General features: G+C 37.2%; 3 protein-coding genes and 2 pseudogenes across 4 annotated transcripts; 2 read left to right on the top strand and 3 right to left on the bottom strand.

Annotated features, from left to right (window-relative positions):
* Positions 1–3,068, bottom strand: part of LOC111790294 — a 4,415-nt pseudogene extending 1,347 nt beyond the window's left edge.
* Positions 3,069–3,261: 193 nt separating this feature from the next.
* Positions 3,262–7,482, top strand: LOC111790293 (annotated as a pseudogene).
* A 245-nt stretch (positions 7,483–7,727) lies between these two features.
* On the bottom strand, positions 7,728–10,180 carry LOC111790496 (stem-specific protein TSJT1-like). Its single transcript, XM_023671416.1, has 4 exons — positions 9,858–10,180; positions 8,987–9,227; positions 8,770–8,890; positions 7,728–8,197 (listed from the first exon to the last, which is right to left on the bottom strand). Exons 1-4 carry the CDS (start codon positions 10,055–10,057, stop codon positions 8,007–8,009), a joined length of 753 nt encoding a protein of 250 aa, XP_023527184.1. The 5' UTR covers positions 10,058–10,180; the 3' UTR covers positions 7,728–8,006.
* A 1,492-nt stretch (positions 10,181–11,672) lies between these two features.
* LOC111790498 (transmembrane emp24 domain-containing protein p24beta3-like) lies at positions 11,673–13,973 on the bottom strand. Its single transcript, XM_023671418.1, has 4 exons — positions 13,668–13,973; positions 12,921–13,107; positions 12,723–12,830; positions 11,673–12,154 (listed from the first exon to the last, which is right to left on the bottom strand). Exons 1-4 carry the CDS (start codon positions 13,884–13,886, stop codon positions 12,021–12,023), a joined length of 648 nt encoding a protein of 215 aa, XP_023527186.1. The 5' UTR covers positions 13,887–13,973; the 3' UTR covers positions 11,673–12,020.
* Positions 13,974–14,837: 864 nt separating this feature from the next.
* On the top strand, positions 14,838–15,891 carry LOC111790504 (early light-induced protein 1, chloroplastic-like). 2 transcript variants are annotated; one of them, XM_023671424.1, is made up of 4 exons: positions 14,857–14,900; positions 14,943–15,118; positions 15,234–15,317; positions 15,436–15,891. In XM_023671424.1, exons 2-4 carry the CDS (start codon positions 14,972–14,974, stop codon positions 15,778–15,780), a joined length of 576 nt encoding a protein of 191 aa, XP_023527192.1. In that variant the 5' UTR covers positions 14,857–14,900; positions 14,943–14,971; the 3' UTR covers positions 15,781–15,891. The 2 variants fall into 2 exon arrangements, with proteins under 2 accessions (XP_023527191.1, XP_023527192.1); XM_023671423.1 differs by having other exon boundaries at positions 14,838–15,118.
* The last annotated feature ends 336 nt before the right edge of the window (positions 15,892–16,227 follow it).

Here is a 16,227-nt window from a genome sequence, read left to right as displayed (position 1 = left end):
CCCCCCCCCCTCCCTGGAATTATGAATTCCTTCCTACCGTAGTTCCAACAAAGTTACAATTCCCAGCATCCTGCTTGCTAGCAGAACACCCTGAACCCAAATGTCTTGGACAACATATGCCAGAGATCTTTGCGATCTTGCTGCTGCCTCAGACCTCACAGCTGTAGGGCACCACTCCTGCAGAGATACTTCCTGATTTCAAGGAGAAATTTCATGGCACAAGAGTGAAGGGTAAAAAATGGGTTTAACTGAGTTATTCTTCTGAAATAGGCCTCAACTTTCACGACATACTTCAGCTGCACTAATGTTTTGTTGTGCCGTGAATCTGGCAGGACCCTAGGTCCAGAAATTTATTGCATATGATCCACACCAAGTTAGTGTCCTAATTCTATGGCATATTTCCATTCCACTGTTGAATAAGTTGTCAGAAAATGTACAACACATTAAGAATGATTCACAAGTGTCAAAAAGAAACCTTGATCTGAAAGCTTGAATATTCAATAGAAAAAATGAAAAGCTAATCTACATACCAGTCCATAAACACTCGGTGTATGCATTGCTCGTAAACCTTCAGTAGCCATCCATCGAGGTGTTCCAACACAAACATCAGGATCCAGTATGAGCAATGCAACAAGAGTGCAATAAAGATCGAAGGGGCACTGCTCTATCAAAATCACAAAGCTTAACGATGGGAACTCCATCAGATTGTTCGTCAAAATCAATTACAATATTTTCACTTTTGATGTCTCGATGGGAATTTGGCAGATATTGCTATAGAATCTAATACTTCATCGTGTTCCCTGGAAACACATACAAATAATAAGTATCAATTTCTACTCCCCAGTATGAAAGTCATTGGATACTCAAGCTACTCAGAAAATAATCACCCGTTGACAAGAATGACTTCGCGTGAATCAAGAAGGAAATTTTGCTCATAATTCCTTAATGGCATGAAGGGATAATCACGTCCTGCATCATAAAATCCATCAGGCAGATGTTCATCAACACCGCAAAATGAGGTACTATTGTACTTGCAAGTTAACCTTGAGCTATCTTCAGCTGGCCTTCTTGACTTGCAAGGTTTAGGGTTATCAAGTTCCCTCTCAGAATATCTTTTCAACTTAGCATTATCGTTTGATATTTGTAAAGATGATCCTTTGCCTGTTGGCGGCAAAACCCCACAGGACTCACAATATTCATTTGTGTCCCTTGCCATTGTTTCTGCAGTAGCATCACAGATACATGTGCAATCCTCCACAGAAAATTTCTTTTTAGTATCAAAATTGTCATTCTCATGACTCTTGATAAGATTTTCCCTTTCAGCTCTGTGACAGGTTTCTTTACTATCATATGACTCATCATTAACTGATGAATCTTCAACTGTACAATCAGAAGCAGGGGCAGAATCAAGCCTCCCAAGTTCGTGATTTTCATGAATCTTAACTACAATATGATGATCTACTCCTTTCCACTTCCTGATTCTGTTCACGCGTTCCTGTCGAGCTTTCTGCTGTAAATAATGTCATCTCCGTACCTGATCTTCGAGATGCAAAAGATCTACTATTCATTGAAGGTCCCATTAATAGGTTCGATGAGAGATTACGAGGACCTGCAAAAAAAAAAAGAAAAAAGTCCTGAACAATGAAAATCAAAGAACCAAAATGAAAAGTTCATATCCAATAATTGTGCACACAATTTTGGCATAACACCCCTTTATGGGGAATGCTATCTCCATTGTCTTGAATGTTGGCTTCATAAACATCCATTTCAACTGTAAAACTAATCCATTCTTCATTAGCTGTATCATCTTCATGATTTCCTTCAAACTTGCAGCATATCCAAGAGGGTATCTAACAGCTTTTAAGAAACTTATTGTACTATACCACAGAGGAAAGGCATAGCAAAAACTAAATTAAAAATACATTATGTTGTTCCAATACATAATAGAAAAGTGAACACTAAATTTAAGTGAATAGGAACTAACTATGCCAAACCATTCAACTACCAACTTCCCAAAGAAACTATGTAAATATACATAAATCAGATTTTTTTTTTTTTTCCTTCAATAAGAACAAACGACAGAACCAATAGAAAAAACCTGTAAATTCAAGTTTCTAAGGCTATGCAGAGATACAAGTTCAAGAGACCCCAATGATGTCAACCTATTACTTGAAAGATCCAAGTTCTCCAACTTTTGCAGGGAAGACAAACCTGGAGGCGGTTCCACCAAATTGTTATTAGCAACTCTCAAGGATATCAACGCATTCAAATAGCCTATTATGCTGGAAGGCTCTTCATCTTATTAAATGAGAGGTCTAGATACTCCAAGAATTGAAAACGGTACACCAAACCACCAAAACGAGGAGATTTCCTTCAGATTTATTAAATGTCACTAAGAATTGAAAACGAGGAAGGTTTAGGAGGAATTTTCGATAGCTCGAGCTCCTTCAGGCCCTTCAGTTTGTGTAATGATAAACCACCAAAACCCGGTGATGATAACTTCACCTGTAAGCATTCCAACCCGACAAAGTTCTTCAACTCTGGCGGAAACAAGTTAATCTCGTTTCCGAAGAACTGAAGCCTTCTCAGTTCGCTAAAGTCGCCAACTGATTTCGGGATCAAATTTAACGCATTCCGAAATACGTCCAGACCCTTCACTGAGCTGTTGGAACCCTCCAAGAAATTGGAAGCCAAGTTTCTCCCCGAGACATCGAGAACCAAATCATCCGCATCATTTCCATTGTCATCCTCAAACGAAGCCAACTCAGAAGCCTTCAAATTCCGTGTCTCCTCAAGGCCGCTTTCTGAGGAGTCATCGACCGTTTCTTCAGAGTTAAGAAGCTGCATTGGGGGCGACAGCGGCTTGAAAAATGGATCTCTTCGTAAGGCAAAAGAATTTGAAGCGTGCATCGTGGAATGAAACATCAGAAGATCAACGAGCTCCTGGTGCATGAGTTAACAAAATAAACCCTAAACATCCAGTGAGAGTCGGAAAAAAAATAAATACCCATCATAGTTAGTTACGCCAGTTGATAGATGGGAGTGCCCACATCATTTTGGGAGCTTGGTTTCAGAAGGTGTGAAAGTTCCTAAATACCCATAGTTCCACGCGCCTTTTTTATTATACGCATAATTTCACTGCCGTTTCATGGGCCGAATGCGACCTTCATTTGCCCAATTCACTGACCCTATAAATTCAGTCTTTTGCTGTCAGTTTCATTTATTTATTTATTTTTTTCTAAATTTCCCGCCTCCTTCCTCTGTTTCATTCGTAGCAGGAAGCAATCCTCCGATTTAGGCGCCTTCATGATCAACGATGATTCTCTTCTCGCAACGCTCAAGTGAGTTAGAGATTTGTTCTCGTTATATTTTGTTCCAATTTCTTTGCAATCTATTCGTCACGTTCTCTTTCATTTTCCGTCACTGTGATGATCCTCAGAGCGGAAGAACAAAGCCAAGAACTACAGCTTGTAGAGCGCGAAGATAATGCGGGTGAAGACGACTTGTTCGATGCGATTGATAAATGTTAAGTTTCAGAGCTTTTAACTTATCAACAAGGTGTTGTTTTGCTATTCAAATAATTTCATCGGCGACGCTTGTTTCGTGAATCTTAAACAAAACTTGATTACATGACGTTCTATCTTAGTGATCTGCTTGTTGTTCTTGGAGGTTGATTGCAAAACTCCAATGCTAATCAAATTTCTTTTTCCGAAGAAAAATTGATCATCTGTATACCGCATCATGCGATCTCATTCGATTGAATCATTCATTTTGGAAACATCTCGGCACCGGCGGCTTAATTTAGTGATCATTTCATTTCACGATAGCCTAGCCTCCAGTTTAGCTAGGTTTATATTTTTTTCGTTGTTTATTTTCTCAAGGCATGCAATTCTACCAGAGTTTTCTAACTTCGTGAAGAAATATGCGGATAGTTTTAGCCAATCAACTGACTATCATGTTGTTCCACTACATCCGAAAGAGTTCCTTTGCCATTTTTCTGTGCAGTACTTCTCATGGAATTAATGCTGGAGACGTCAAAAAGATTCAGGACGCAGGGATATACACCTGCAACGGTTTGGTGATGCTCACGAAGAAGGTTGAACAATTTTCACGTCAAATAAGATATATCCTGAAGTTGATATGATTATGATGACCAAGGTTTTTTTATTTTAGCACTTGACTAGGATAAAAGGTTGATCCGAGGCGTAGGTTGATAAGATCTGCGAAGCTGCCGAAAAGCAAGCGGTGAGAGAATCAGTCACCACTTCTCTATTATCCACGGTGCGTTTAATGTTTTGCACAATGACGTCAAATTCTATACACACCAGCTTGTTCTAGTTAACAATTTTAATTTCTCTGTTGCTTCTCAGAATTTTGGTTATATCACTGGAAGCAATGCTCTGCTCAGGGCAAGCTGCTTCTGTTTTTTATTAGTAACAAATGGAATGCCTAACCAAATAGATCGATAGTTTACCAAAAACTATAGTTTGCATCGTCTCTCTTTTCCTTTTCCGCTTGCTGTAAGTTTCGCTTTCGGAAACAACTGTGAAAGATTCCTTGAGTTTTTCTAGTAGCTCCTATAAGTTAAATATATATTTTAGTAAACTATTGACCGTCATGAATGCAGACTTAGTCCTTGATTATTGTTTGCGGAGAAAGTCTGTGGTTCGCATTACGACTGGAAATCAGGCTCTCGATTTAGGAGGAAAGTTATGCTTTATGACGTTCCTTTTTTCACTATCTCGAAAATCATAATCACTAAAGGAAGTTGTTGTTCTAATTCGTACCAAAAGGCGGGATTGAAACTCTAGCGATCACGGAAGCTTTTGGAGAATTCAGGTGAGGATGTATATGTTAACAGTGCTTCGATTTTGTCTATTGAAAATCGACGTCCTGTATTGAACTTGTAGTTCTCCTCTGACTTCGTTGCCTAGGTCCGGGAAAACGCAACTCGCGCATACTCTACGTGTCTATACGCAGGTTTATCTACTTGACACGGAAGGCACTTTGCATCCTCTTTTGAAGCTTATTTTATTATGTCATTGCAGCCAACCTGATCGAATTGTGCCTATAGCTGAAAGATCTGGCGTGGACCCGGGAGCTGTCCTTGACAATGTAAGCACCATGTTTTTCATTTTTTTTTTCAAAATGTTCTCCCCTTATCTCGGCCTTGCCGCAAAAATGTCTGCACAACCATTTAAACAGGTAACCTGTAACTCAAACGTCGAAAACTATGGTGTCTGACGACGTACATTCTGTCTCCTAATTTCAGACTGTTGATGCTCATCACACTTATTTTAGTGGATTTCACCGGAAGGGGAGAACTCGCGGATCGCCAGGTCGAATCAAATAGACTTAAACAACAGACAACGTTTCAGAATTTGATTTCCCTAGGTAGATATTCGTTTCAGAATTTCATTTCCCTAGGTAGATATTTGTTGTCATCTTGTTTCATCATTAATGACACAAGCTGCTTGACACATGCAGCAAAAATTGGCGCAGATGCCGTCCCGATTAACTAAAATTTTGCAGAAGAGTTTAATGCAGTAGTTTACATGACCAACCAAGGTAGCGATTGAACTTGTGGAATTCGTTCTGGTTCTTCATTTAGGAAATTCGTTGAGAAGCAACCATCCACTCCTCGTTATCTGTCCACTATGATTGGTGGAGCAAACACTTTCGATATTTTGCAGTTTACTTTTGCATTGTTTACCATTGAAGAGGAGTATATGACAATCAATCAAGCTTTTGAAGAAGTCACTTGGATGCATGATTTGTTTGTCAAAGAACCAAGTCCATCATGCTCGTACTAAGCATATTGATGTCTAATTTCATTTTGTTCGAGAAATTATCAATGAAGAGGACATTCGTTTATTGAAAATAATAGATTTGTTGACAAAGGTGATTGCTTGTGAAAAGTTTTGGCATTACTTAGATCCAGTTAATATTTTGGACGAAAGAAGTAGTCGGTTGGCTTGGTGTCAGCCAAAGAAATTATCTGCTTGGGGATTTTCTGACCAGATGAAGATTGTTGTGAATTGTCACGAAGATTTGGTTCATGAATACCTTTGGTACATTTTCCACTCGACTTGTGAATCTATTTGATTTATTTGGTTCAACTTTCTTAGTTTATAATTCTCATTTGTTTAGTTCATCTCTCATTTATTTAATTGAGGGTTCATAATTCTCATTTGTTTGATTCATATCTCGTTTATTTAATTCATAACTCTTTTGGTTCATATTCCATTTTGATACATGAATAATGTTGATACATTATTCATGTTAATTTAATTAATGTATAAGAATTAGTATTGTTATGCCTATATAAAATCAATGAGATAATGCTTGTCTATCATTATTTTGAGATAAGGCTTGTCTAGCATTGTTGTGAGATGTGAAGTCATTGTCATTTTGTATTTCAGGCAATTGGGAGAAACTTTGTAAGAGAAAAGACTTTGAGGCAATTGGAATAAATTTTGTAAGAGAGAAAACTTTGGTGTGTGAGATATATTTGTAAATATTTTGGTTAAAGTGATTGTCTACCACCTAGATGTAGGGGAATTTCTCCTCTCTGAATCACGTAAATCTTTGTCTTTTTAATCTTTATCTCTTTGTTTAATTTTTGTTTATGGGTGTGTGAGTATCTCTTTGTTGTCTTTTTAATCTTTATCTCTTTGTTTAATTTTTGTTTACGGGGGTGTGAGTATCTTTTGTTGTCTTTTTAATCTTTATCTCTTTGTTTAATTTTTGTTTATGGGTGTGAGTACAATTGATCTTGCTTTTGCTACAACAATTGGGTATCATAACATTTTAGTGTAGCATTAGGTTACAACATCCACGACATACATGTTATCTCATTTAATGGTCAGAATGCCCTTGTAACAGTCCAAACCCGCGCTTAGTAGATATTGTTCGTTTTGGCTCATTACGTTCATTGTCAGCCTCACAATTTTAGAATACGTCCTCTAGTGAGAGGTATCTACACCCTTATAATGAATGTTTTGTTCCCTTCTCCAACCGATATGAGATCTCACAATCCAATCTTTTTGCGGCGATATGAGATCTCACAATCCAATCTTTTTGCGGGTCTAGTGTCCTTGCTAGCACACTGTTCGGTGTTTGGCTCTAATATCATTTTAGCCTACCGCAAGTAGATATTGTCTGTTTTGGCCCGATACATGTCGTCGTCAGCCTCACCATTTTATAACACATCTACAGTTTTGGGGCCAGCATCCTCCCGATATAGAACCTCACAATCCACTCAGTTGGGGCCACAGGAAACTGGCGTATTTAATGTACACTAAATTGGTGTTCATCACTCAAAATGTTGGTTTTACTAAACGCAATCGTATCCTTTTGTATCAGACCCCAAAAAACCAGCAGAACGCTACGTTATTGCCCATGCCGCTACGGTAAGATTGATGTTCAGGGAAGGCAAAAGGTGAACAGAGCGTCTGCAAGGTGTTCGATGCCCCTAATTAGCCAGAGTCTGAAGCTATATCCGTATCTCACATCACCTCACACTTAACACCTTCATTAATTAATTTCTAGTTTGTAGAAACATCGATCCCATGAATCTCATCGAGTTCCGAAATCATCAAACTACTAAGCAAGCAGAAGCCCTACGTATTTCAGATAACACCAGGGGCCATTGCAGATGCAAAGGACATTCGTCTCATATGATGTTGGAATATTAAAATCGGGATAAATATCAAATCCCAGCTGTATTAAGATAATCCTAAATATGCAGCAGTTGGCAAGCAGCAACTTTATTGCCATAAATCCAAAGCTACAGTTAAAGTAAAGTTTAAACCAGAATGTAACTCGGTTAAGCCAACAGGATTCATAAGATATAAGTAGTTGTTAACTGCACGGACATGCCATTAGGGAAAGTAAAGTATAAACCTCAGTACCCATTTAGAAGGCACAATTGGTGGGATGGAAATATGGAAAGAAGCCGGAGGAAGGGTAAGGCAAAGTAAGCAAAGCCTTGCCAAATCATGCACTCAGTAGTCTGTAGACCAGTTTGCAGCACTCCCAACTCTTGGCATACCAGAACTTTCCTTTCGAGCCTCTTCATCCACCTTGAAATCGGCTCCACAGACATGACCTGAACTGTCCACCCTTGGCACTGGCTTCACCTCATTAAGAGGATGCTCAAAACTTCTCAACCCACCCGAGGTTGTGAAGAAGCAACCTAAAATACCAAACATATTGCATAAAATGAACATTGATACCAGTACCTGTATTACTACCATTTTAAATGTCGATGGTTCAATTCCCCAACCCTCAACTGTTGAACTACACAAAATATACTCAATTTGGAAACATGCATTGCCGTGATAGAACAAGAGTGAGCAAGAACTAATGACTAGTACCCGTAACTCATTGTAACTACCATCCTAAATGTCGATGGTTCAATTCCCCAACCCTCAACTGCTAAACTACACAAAATATACTCAATTTGGAAACATGCATTGTCGTGATAGAACAAGAGTGAGCAAGAATTGATGACTAGTACCAGTAATTCATTGTAACTACCATCCTAAATGTCAATGGTTCAATTCCCGAACCCAACAACGGTTGAACTAAAAAAAATATACTCAATTTGGAAACATGCATTAACGTGATAGCAAGAGTGAACAAGAGTGAGCAAGAACTGATAGGATGCAAGCTATATCAATGCACCAATTTTTAAAAAATTAAAGTGCTCGTCAATTTCCCCCTCACATTTGAAGACATAATGAATTCATTCCCATAAAAGGTTACCTGTGGGGAAAGGAGCAAAAGATTTTCCACACCCCTTCTTCATAATTTCGACATCATCCGAGAGAACAAGCTGTCCCTCAGAATCAGTTCCCCAGTGGAAGGGAACGCTCCCATCAGCATCCTGATGGTAAGAAAACATAAAGGAAAAAACTAGATTAACAATAACAACGGAAATTTGCCACAATCATGGTTAAACTAAGGGATCAAGGAAACTTACAGAAGCCAAAAATGCAGTTTTTGAGGAACTGTCATATAGGACGAACACAAATTTTCCTTGAATATCTCTCACGACTTGATCAACTGGGTACGGACCCCGATCTCTTAATGTTCTATACGCTTCAATAACGATGCTAACCTCGTTTGCAGCTTTGTTCAAACCATATTGTTGCTTGAGCTGAGCAACATTCTCAATGTGCCCTTGGAACAAGCAGAAAATGTCGTCCACAACCGCAAATAATCTAATGTTATAAAAACAAATTTCATCATTTTCCAACAGCAGGCAAAACTAGCAAATGCTCGTATAAGAACGAAAATACAAGCAAAACAAGATTCAATACAGATCCCATAAAAATTAATAATGATTTATAAAGTGCAGAAGAATATGGCCAAACTAAGAATCCCGTAATCTTGGTTGAGGATGCAAAACAAGATTAATCGTTTCAAATTAGATGAGCAAAGAGAGGATTGATAAAACTAAACACCGATCTCGAAAGATAACCTTCCATAAATTCGATCGAGTCAAAATGAAAAAAGTTCGAGCAAATCGAAGAAAAGAAAACACAACAATGGCCTTAATGAATACAAACATTTCTCAACCAAAACTCAACCACCACACAAATAGACGATACAATTTCATACCAAAAAGAAAAAAAAAAATCAAAATAAACAAAGAAAACTCTACTTTGTTAAATTTAAACAGATTCTCATCAACACAAAACGAAACACCCTATGGAAGACACCGCCGGGGTACAATAAGTTAACAAGAACAGTGATCAGATCCAGAAAAAAAAAAATGAAAAGAAGGCAGAGACGAACAATACAGGTTTCCCCAAAACATTGCAGAAAAAGATGAACGGTAATCGTAATACCTCGGGAGGAGAGGGTTTTGCTTTTCGACGGAATAGGCCAAGAGACCGGCGGATCCGAGATTGACGATGACAGAACCAGGGTACACGGAGCTAAAATGGCGGGCAAGAATTCCATCCTTGAGAGCCCAGACGGAATCGGATGCAGGGCTCCGCAGCGCCTCGGGACTTTTGGCCACCGATTTGTCGAAGACAGCGAGCATTTTGTAAATCGTTGATCGGAAAATGAGAAAACTAAAAACACGGTTGGTTTCGTTTCTGAATGCACAGGGGACTAAAGATCGCTTGCGGTTAAGAGGACGAGGACCTGGAGTCTCTACATACTTCAAAAATTAAAAATTAAGGTTAGACACAAATTTCCACAATTACCCCTCTTCATTTCTCTAATTTTCACAAAAACCAGCTCGTTTAATAGCTATTTAGGGCAAACCAGGCCTTTTCTTTTTCTTAATTTTATTTAAAGTTCAAGAATAAATGAAAATATTTTAAAGGTTCTATTTTATTTTATTTTTAAAAGTTGAATGTTTATTTTATTTTATTTTATTTTAAGGGTTGTATTGTAATTTTGTTGAAAGGAAGGGGTCAAGTGGTAGTGAAGTATTGGGAGGACGGTAAATTAGGTATGCCACGTGGAATCATATTGGCGGAATCTGAAGCTTATCCATTTCACGCCTACCACGTTCCGAATATTCAAGTAACTGTCAATTTTTACTTTCTTTCCATTTTAATTTTAACACACACACGCATACATATATGGAATTTACTAATTTTAATCAAATAAAATTTTATACAAAAATAAGTATGACCATGCACATCAATAATTTTTTCAAATTTTTTAAATTTCAACCAAATATTTAGCTTTATCCCTTTTTTTTCTTTCAAAAGTTACCAAATTTGTATAATTTACTGAACGGATAAGATAATTTTTCTAACCTACTTACAAATGAAAATTTATTAGAAAATTAAAATTGTAACTTTTTTAAAATTTAAATAGTTTAAATAGTCGACCACATTTATTTAAGTTTAAAGTACTATTTGGTAAAATTAAAATTTTAGAGGTAGAATTTACAAAACAACATGTTTAGGATTCAAATTATTTTTTTTTTTCAAAAAATCAACCATATAAAACTTTATATTAAAATCCCATTTTAGGTTTCAAATATTTAAATTTGGTTAAAATTTAGTTTATGGTTAATTTTTTTAAAAAAGTGTTTCTATTAATCTTTATTTTCAATATTTTAGAAATATTTTAAAATTATATTTGTTTTCTTAGATAAATACTATTACTATTATTCCAGTCTGGATAGACTTAATTCGGAAGAACTCATTAGTAAATAAGCTAAATTAGTAAGTACAGCAATTTGTTTTTAAAATCATTATTATTTAAAACTTCAAAAGTAATTATCAGTCAACTAATTGGGAAATGTGAGGAAGCAACACGTGGCTGGTACAGTTTCTACTACTGAATTCTATAATTAATATCTAATCTACTAAACTATGATCAGATTGGCCTCACAATGAGTATCAACATTCCCATGATAATTAGTATCTAATCCCCTCAACCATGATCAAATTGGCCTCACAATCAAATATTATCAACGTTCACATGATAGTTTGTATCTAATCCACCAAACTATGGCCTAATTGACCTTACAATCGAGTATCAACGTTCACATGATAATTGGTATCTAATCCACTAAACTATGATCAAATTGGCCTCACAATCGAGTATCAACGTTCACATGATAATTGGTATCTAATCCAATAAACTATAATCAACTTGGCTTCATAATCATAATACAATAAACACATGTCACATAGTGTTGATTCAGTAAGCAGTGGTGTATTGATGTAGTTTGTAGCGTATATAAAATTGAACATTTTGATAACAAGGCAGGCAAAGAATTGAGGAAGGGTATTTGGAGGCCACATACATCCCTTTTGAAGCATAATAGGGTAAATAAATAGGCTTTCCCTAGCTTCAACAAGATGCTAAAACGTGAACCCCCAGCTTACAATTATGAACTGTAAGCACAATCATAAGTGATTATACAACAAATCATAGACTATAATATAATTCATTCCTGAGGTTTTCCTAAAAGCTAAGAAAGGGGCAACGATGTTATGTTACCACTAGGATCGATGGATGGATGGATGGATGGATGCTCAGACCCGGTTATATGCAACCGACTTGCTGAAGAGGCGACGAATGTAAACGACCTGAAGCCCGCTTGCAACAGCGAGCAACAAATACTCTCCCACTGTGTAGAAAATTAAGCGCTTTCTTGTACTCTCATTAGCTGCATTCACAACAACCAAAGGTAGCAAAGACAATAAGAATCCTATAACAATTGCCAAATCAGTCTGGATTTCAACTTGAAAATTGATGGGTTGGAATAAAGTAAATGTCTACATCGATATTCGTCTGGAAACAAAAAGAATCTAATTTCTACGTCGAGATATAATTCTGGTGGATAATATTCAAGACTATGCTAATTTCATTTGTTCAGCTCGTGGTTTCAACGCTTGATCCTATATGCATTATTAAAAGATTGATGCTTAAGCTATCGTGTGTTACAATCCCACACATAGACATCAAGATCAGATCATAATCATGATAGTTATGTCGGACCACTAGAGAAGAAAAGACGTTCATCTTGTCAAAGAGTTAGAAATCGCGTTCGCTAGCAAGAATTCAAAGAAATGCCATAAGTTTACAGACCTTACATCTTGGTGGTGTCATACCTACGACCAATTCCTTTGGGAGGGGGTTCTCTCTTCCCCCTGCACCTAAGCTGTATTTCTTCGTTTATGATTAATTTATATGTTTCTTATATATATAAACCATGCAAAAAATAAACCACATACTGTGACGGTGGCGTGCATCACGTGCTTTCAAATATTTCTGCTCGGCGGTGACCGATTCCAATGCCTCTCTAAGCTCTGCAATTTTAACATTTACAGGGTCTAGGTGTTCTGCAAGAAATTACCACAACAAGGTGTAAAATGAGAGAAGTGTCAACTTCATAAAAGCAACCAAGTCCTCTAAGCACAAAAGTGAAATACCATCTTTAGCAAGGTCGTGTTCGTTTGGAATGTGACCAACATGGATGTAGAAAGAAACTGTCTCGGTGGTCGAGTAGGGATTACGAAAACAGAATCTGTACATTCCACTGCGAGAAGCCTTAAACTCAAACTTGCCACCAGATGTCTCCTTCAACGAGTGCACCACATTACCTGCGGGAGATGTAACCTGCACAAAACCAACCCACCTTAGGATATCTTCAAAACAACATTTCATTATGGATACAAAAATCCTTCAAGAGATTCCAGGTACCCTAATATCCAGTCGATGATGACCAAAGAAATAACAATTTCACAACACCATTTAGGTGTCAGGTGGCTATGTCCGAAGGATTATAAATGTGAAACTAATGATCATAAACAGTTTAACAACAGATCATTTCGAAGCTCACAAGAAATGTACTACAATTATCAATCTAAAGTATCATCACAATTACAAACAAACAAGCCCCATACGTCCATATTAACAAAAGGGCAAAAAATTCCAGGTTCTTTAATAGGTCAAAATCAACGAACAACATTTACCCTTCTTTAATAAACCAATTTCACGACAGAGAAAAGAAGATTGTCCAGCAAAATTGGAAATAAAAAACCGAACTCTACCACACATTCCCCTAATCCAAGATCCAATCGTAATCGGGATCAATCTACAAATCGGCAGGAACGAAACGCATTGTCATGCAAACATGAATTAAAAACCAGATTAATGATGGAAACAATGTGGCTTACAGTGAAATCAATGCCGGGATGATCGGCGCCCCAGAAAATTTCATGATCGACGACGACAAAATTCCCAGAAACGGTGTCGCCTTCGTACAATACGTATTCATGGATGCATTCAACCTCGCTCACTGTCACCGAAAGCGAATCGATTCTGGCGATTAAGCTCGCCAGAAGAAGACCCGCCAACAGATATCCGAATCCCCGCTCTCTCGGTGTCCTCTCCATTTTCTCTCCCTTTCGGTTTTCTTCTTTTTAGAACTTTTGGTCGGAAATTTAAGAATGGTTAGGCAGCGCTCACAACCGTTCAATTTGTGAAGTAGCCCTTGTTTTCTGAAAACTAGCCTCCTTAGTTTCTCAAAACATGTTTTTTTCATTAATATTGAAAAATAACCTACCGATTTAATAACGTATTCCTTAAATTCCTTTTTTATCCTTCAAGCTCAGAATTATTCTATTTTTTTTATATTTTTTAATTCTATTTTAATTTCTAAATTTTAAATACTCATTTTAACTTCTGAACTAAATAATAATAATATGTATATTTTTTATTACTTATGATGGAGGGTGACAACAAAAATATATATATCAGTGATATATATCATTTTAGATATATTAATTATATTAGTGGTATATTTCATATTATGTCCATTATTATTATTAAGAAATAACAAGAGAAAATAGAAAAAAAAATTAAAATTTTATCCATATATATTTACAAAATAGAAAAAAAAAATGCTAGATATAAAATTTAATTAATTGAATAATTTTTTTAATTTGGATTTATTATTCACAAAATTGAGAGTTATTCATTAAATATTTTTAAAATTATGTAAATTAAAAGTGGAAAAATAAGAATTTATAAAATTGATAGATATTGTACACAAATTTTAAATTTTTTTATATGGTTATTTATTTGGAAAAAAAAAAAAAAAAAAAAAAAAAAAAAAAAAAAAAAAAAAAAAAAAAAAANCCAACCATTTTTCAACCACACGGTACAAAAGTTTGCTTTGTTCCTCATGGGAAGCCACGTCATCCTCATTTCATGTGTGGACAAACCAACCCACGTGGCGCTCTTATTTGGCCGTAAATTGAAAATGCTGACGTGGAGTTTAAATATCCACCACTCTCCGCCCCATCCTCCGCTATATAAACCCCGCCGAGGTTCACCATGTGATCATCACTACCAGTTCACTGATCGACAAACAACAGCTCTCCATAGCCGATTTCATCATACTCTGTAGCCGATACATCCAGTAAGTGTTGGCGTTATCCTTCCTACCACATCGTTCTATACCTCAGGACATAGCTTAATGGCTGCCTCAGCTGTAATGCAATCCATTCTGGCGAGTTCGGTTAGTCGAAATGCTTGTAGGACACCGGCGAGTCGGCTTCTCCCGGCGGCGGTTCGGCCGTTCTCCCGGAGAGCGGCTAACTTCCGAGTGCGATGTACGGCGGAGGTACTCGCTTGGCTATTTCCGTTTTCTTGGTGACTAAATGTACTTCTATTCTGCTATTGAAGTTTCCAAGGCTACAATCGTGTGGAGTGATCTGTTGTGTTGTTTTGATTAACAGGAGGATCAGAGAGAGCCAGCGACTCCTACATCGGTTTCACTGCCGTCTCCACAACCAGGGCCATCTCCCACGCCATCGCCGAAGGTAATTAAACCTGCAACATCTACAAGCAGTTTTCGATTAAACGCCTGAAACGTAATAGATCGTAGGTGAACATTTATAGCCATAACATTGTTAATTTGAGATCTGGTAATCTCCGCAGATGAGTACGAAGTTAACAGACATTTTGGCGTTCAGCGGGCCAGCGCCGGAGAGGATCAACGGGCGGCTTGCGATGGTAGGGTTCGTAGCTGCCCTAGCGGTTGAAGCAGCGAAAGGACAGGACGTGTTGGAGCAAATAGGGAACGGGGGAATCCCGTGGTTTGTGGGAACAAGCGCGATTCTGACACTGGCGTCGCTGATTCCATTTATTAGAGGAGTGAGTGTGGAGTCTAACTCGAAGGGGTTTATGACTTCCAAGGCGGAGTTGTGGAATGGGAGGTTTGCGATGTTGGGCCTTGTTGCTTTGGCCTTCACCGAGTATGTCACGGGTGGAAGCCTCGTGTAAGTTGTAGTTGGGAGCTTTTGTAAGTATTAATGCAAAATCATATCCGTTCAAATGGAGATACAAAGGAAATCATGTAAATATTTCTAAATAATCAAACAAAAAGTTTCAAAATTTCGGCTACATTTGCTATTAATAATGCAACTTTCCTTTGATTTTTACAAATCTAAATAATTAATAATCCTTATTATGGTACGGTGAGAAACTGGAGTGACCATGTTCACAAAAACAACATGCGTTTAAAATTGCCCTCATACTAACGATGTAAACACAATCAAATATTAATTAGAGCGACAAATTGTGATAAATTTAATTATCTAACTACTCCATAAAAATTTCAATGAGAAGAAACCAATATTAATTAGAGGAAAATGACATCATAATAGTTCATACACAACCCTCCATACCATATAACCATTTTAATCTTGTGATATGTTTTTCTTATTCTTT

The sequence above is a fragment of the Cucurbita pepo genome, chromosome LG03 (assembly GCF_002806865.2).
Source record: "Cucurbita pepo subsp. pepo cultivar mu-cu-16 chromosome LG03, ASM280686v2, whole genome shotgun sequence".
NCBI classification, from domain to species: domain Eukaryota; kingdom Viridiplantae; phylum Streptophyta; class Magnoliopsida; order Cucurbitales; family Cucurbitaceae; genus Cucurbita; species Cucurbita pepo.
The sequence above is the reverse complement of the archived record's forward strand: the minus strand, read 5'-3'. Positions and strand labels throughout refer to the sequence as shown.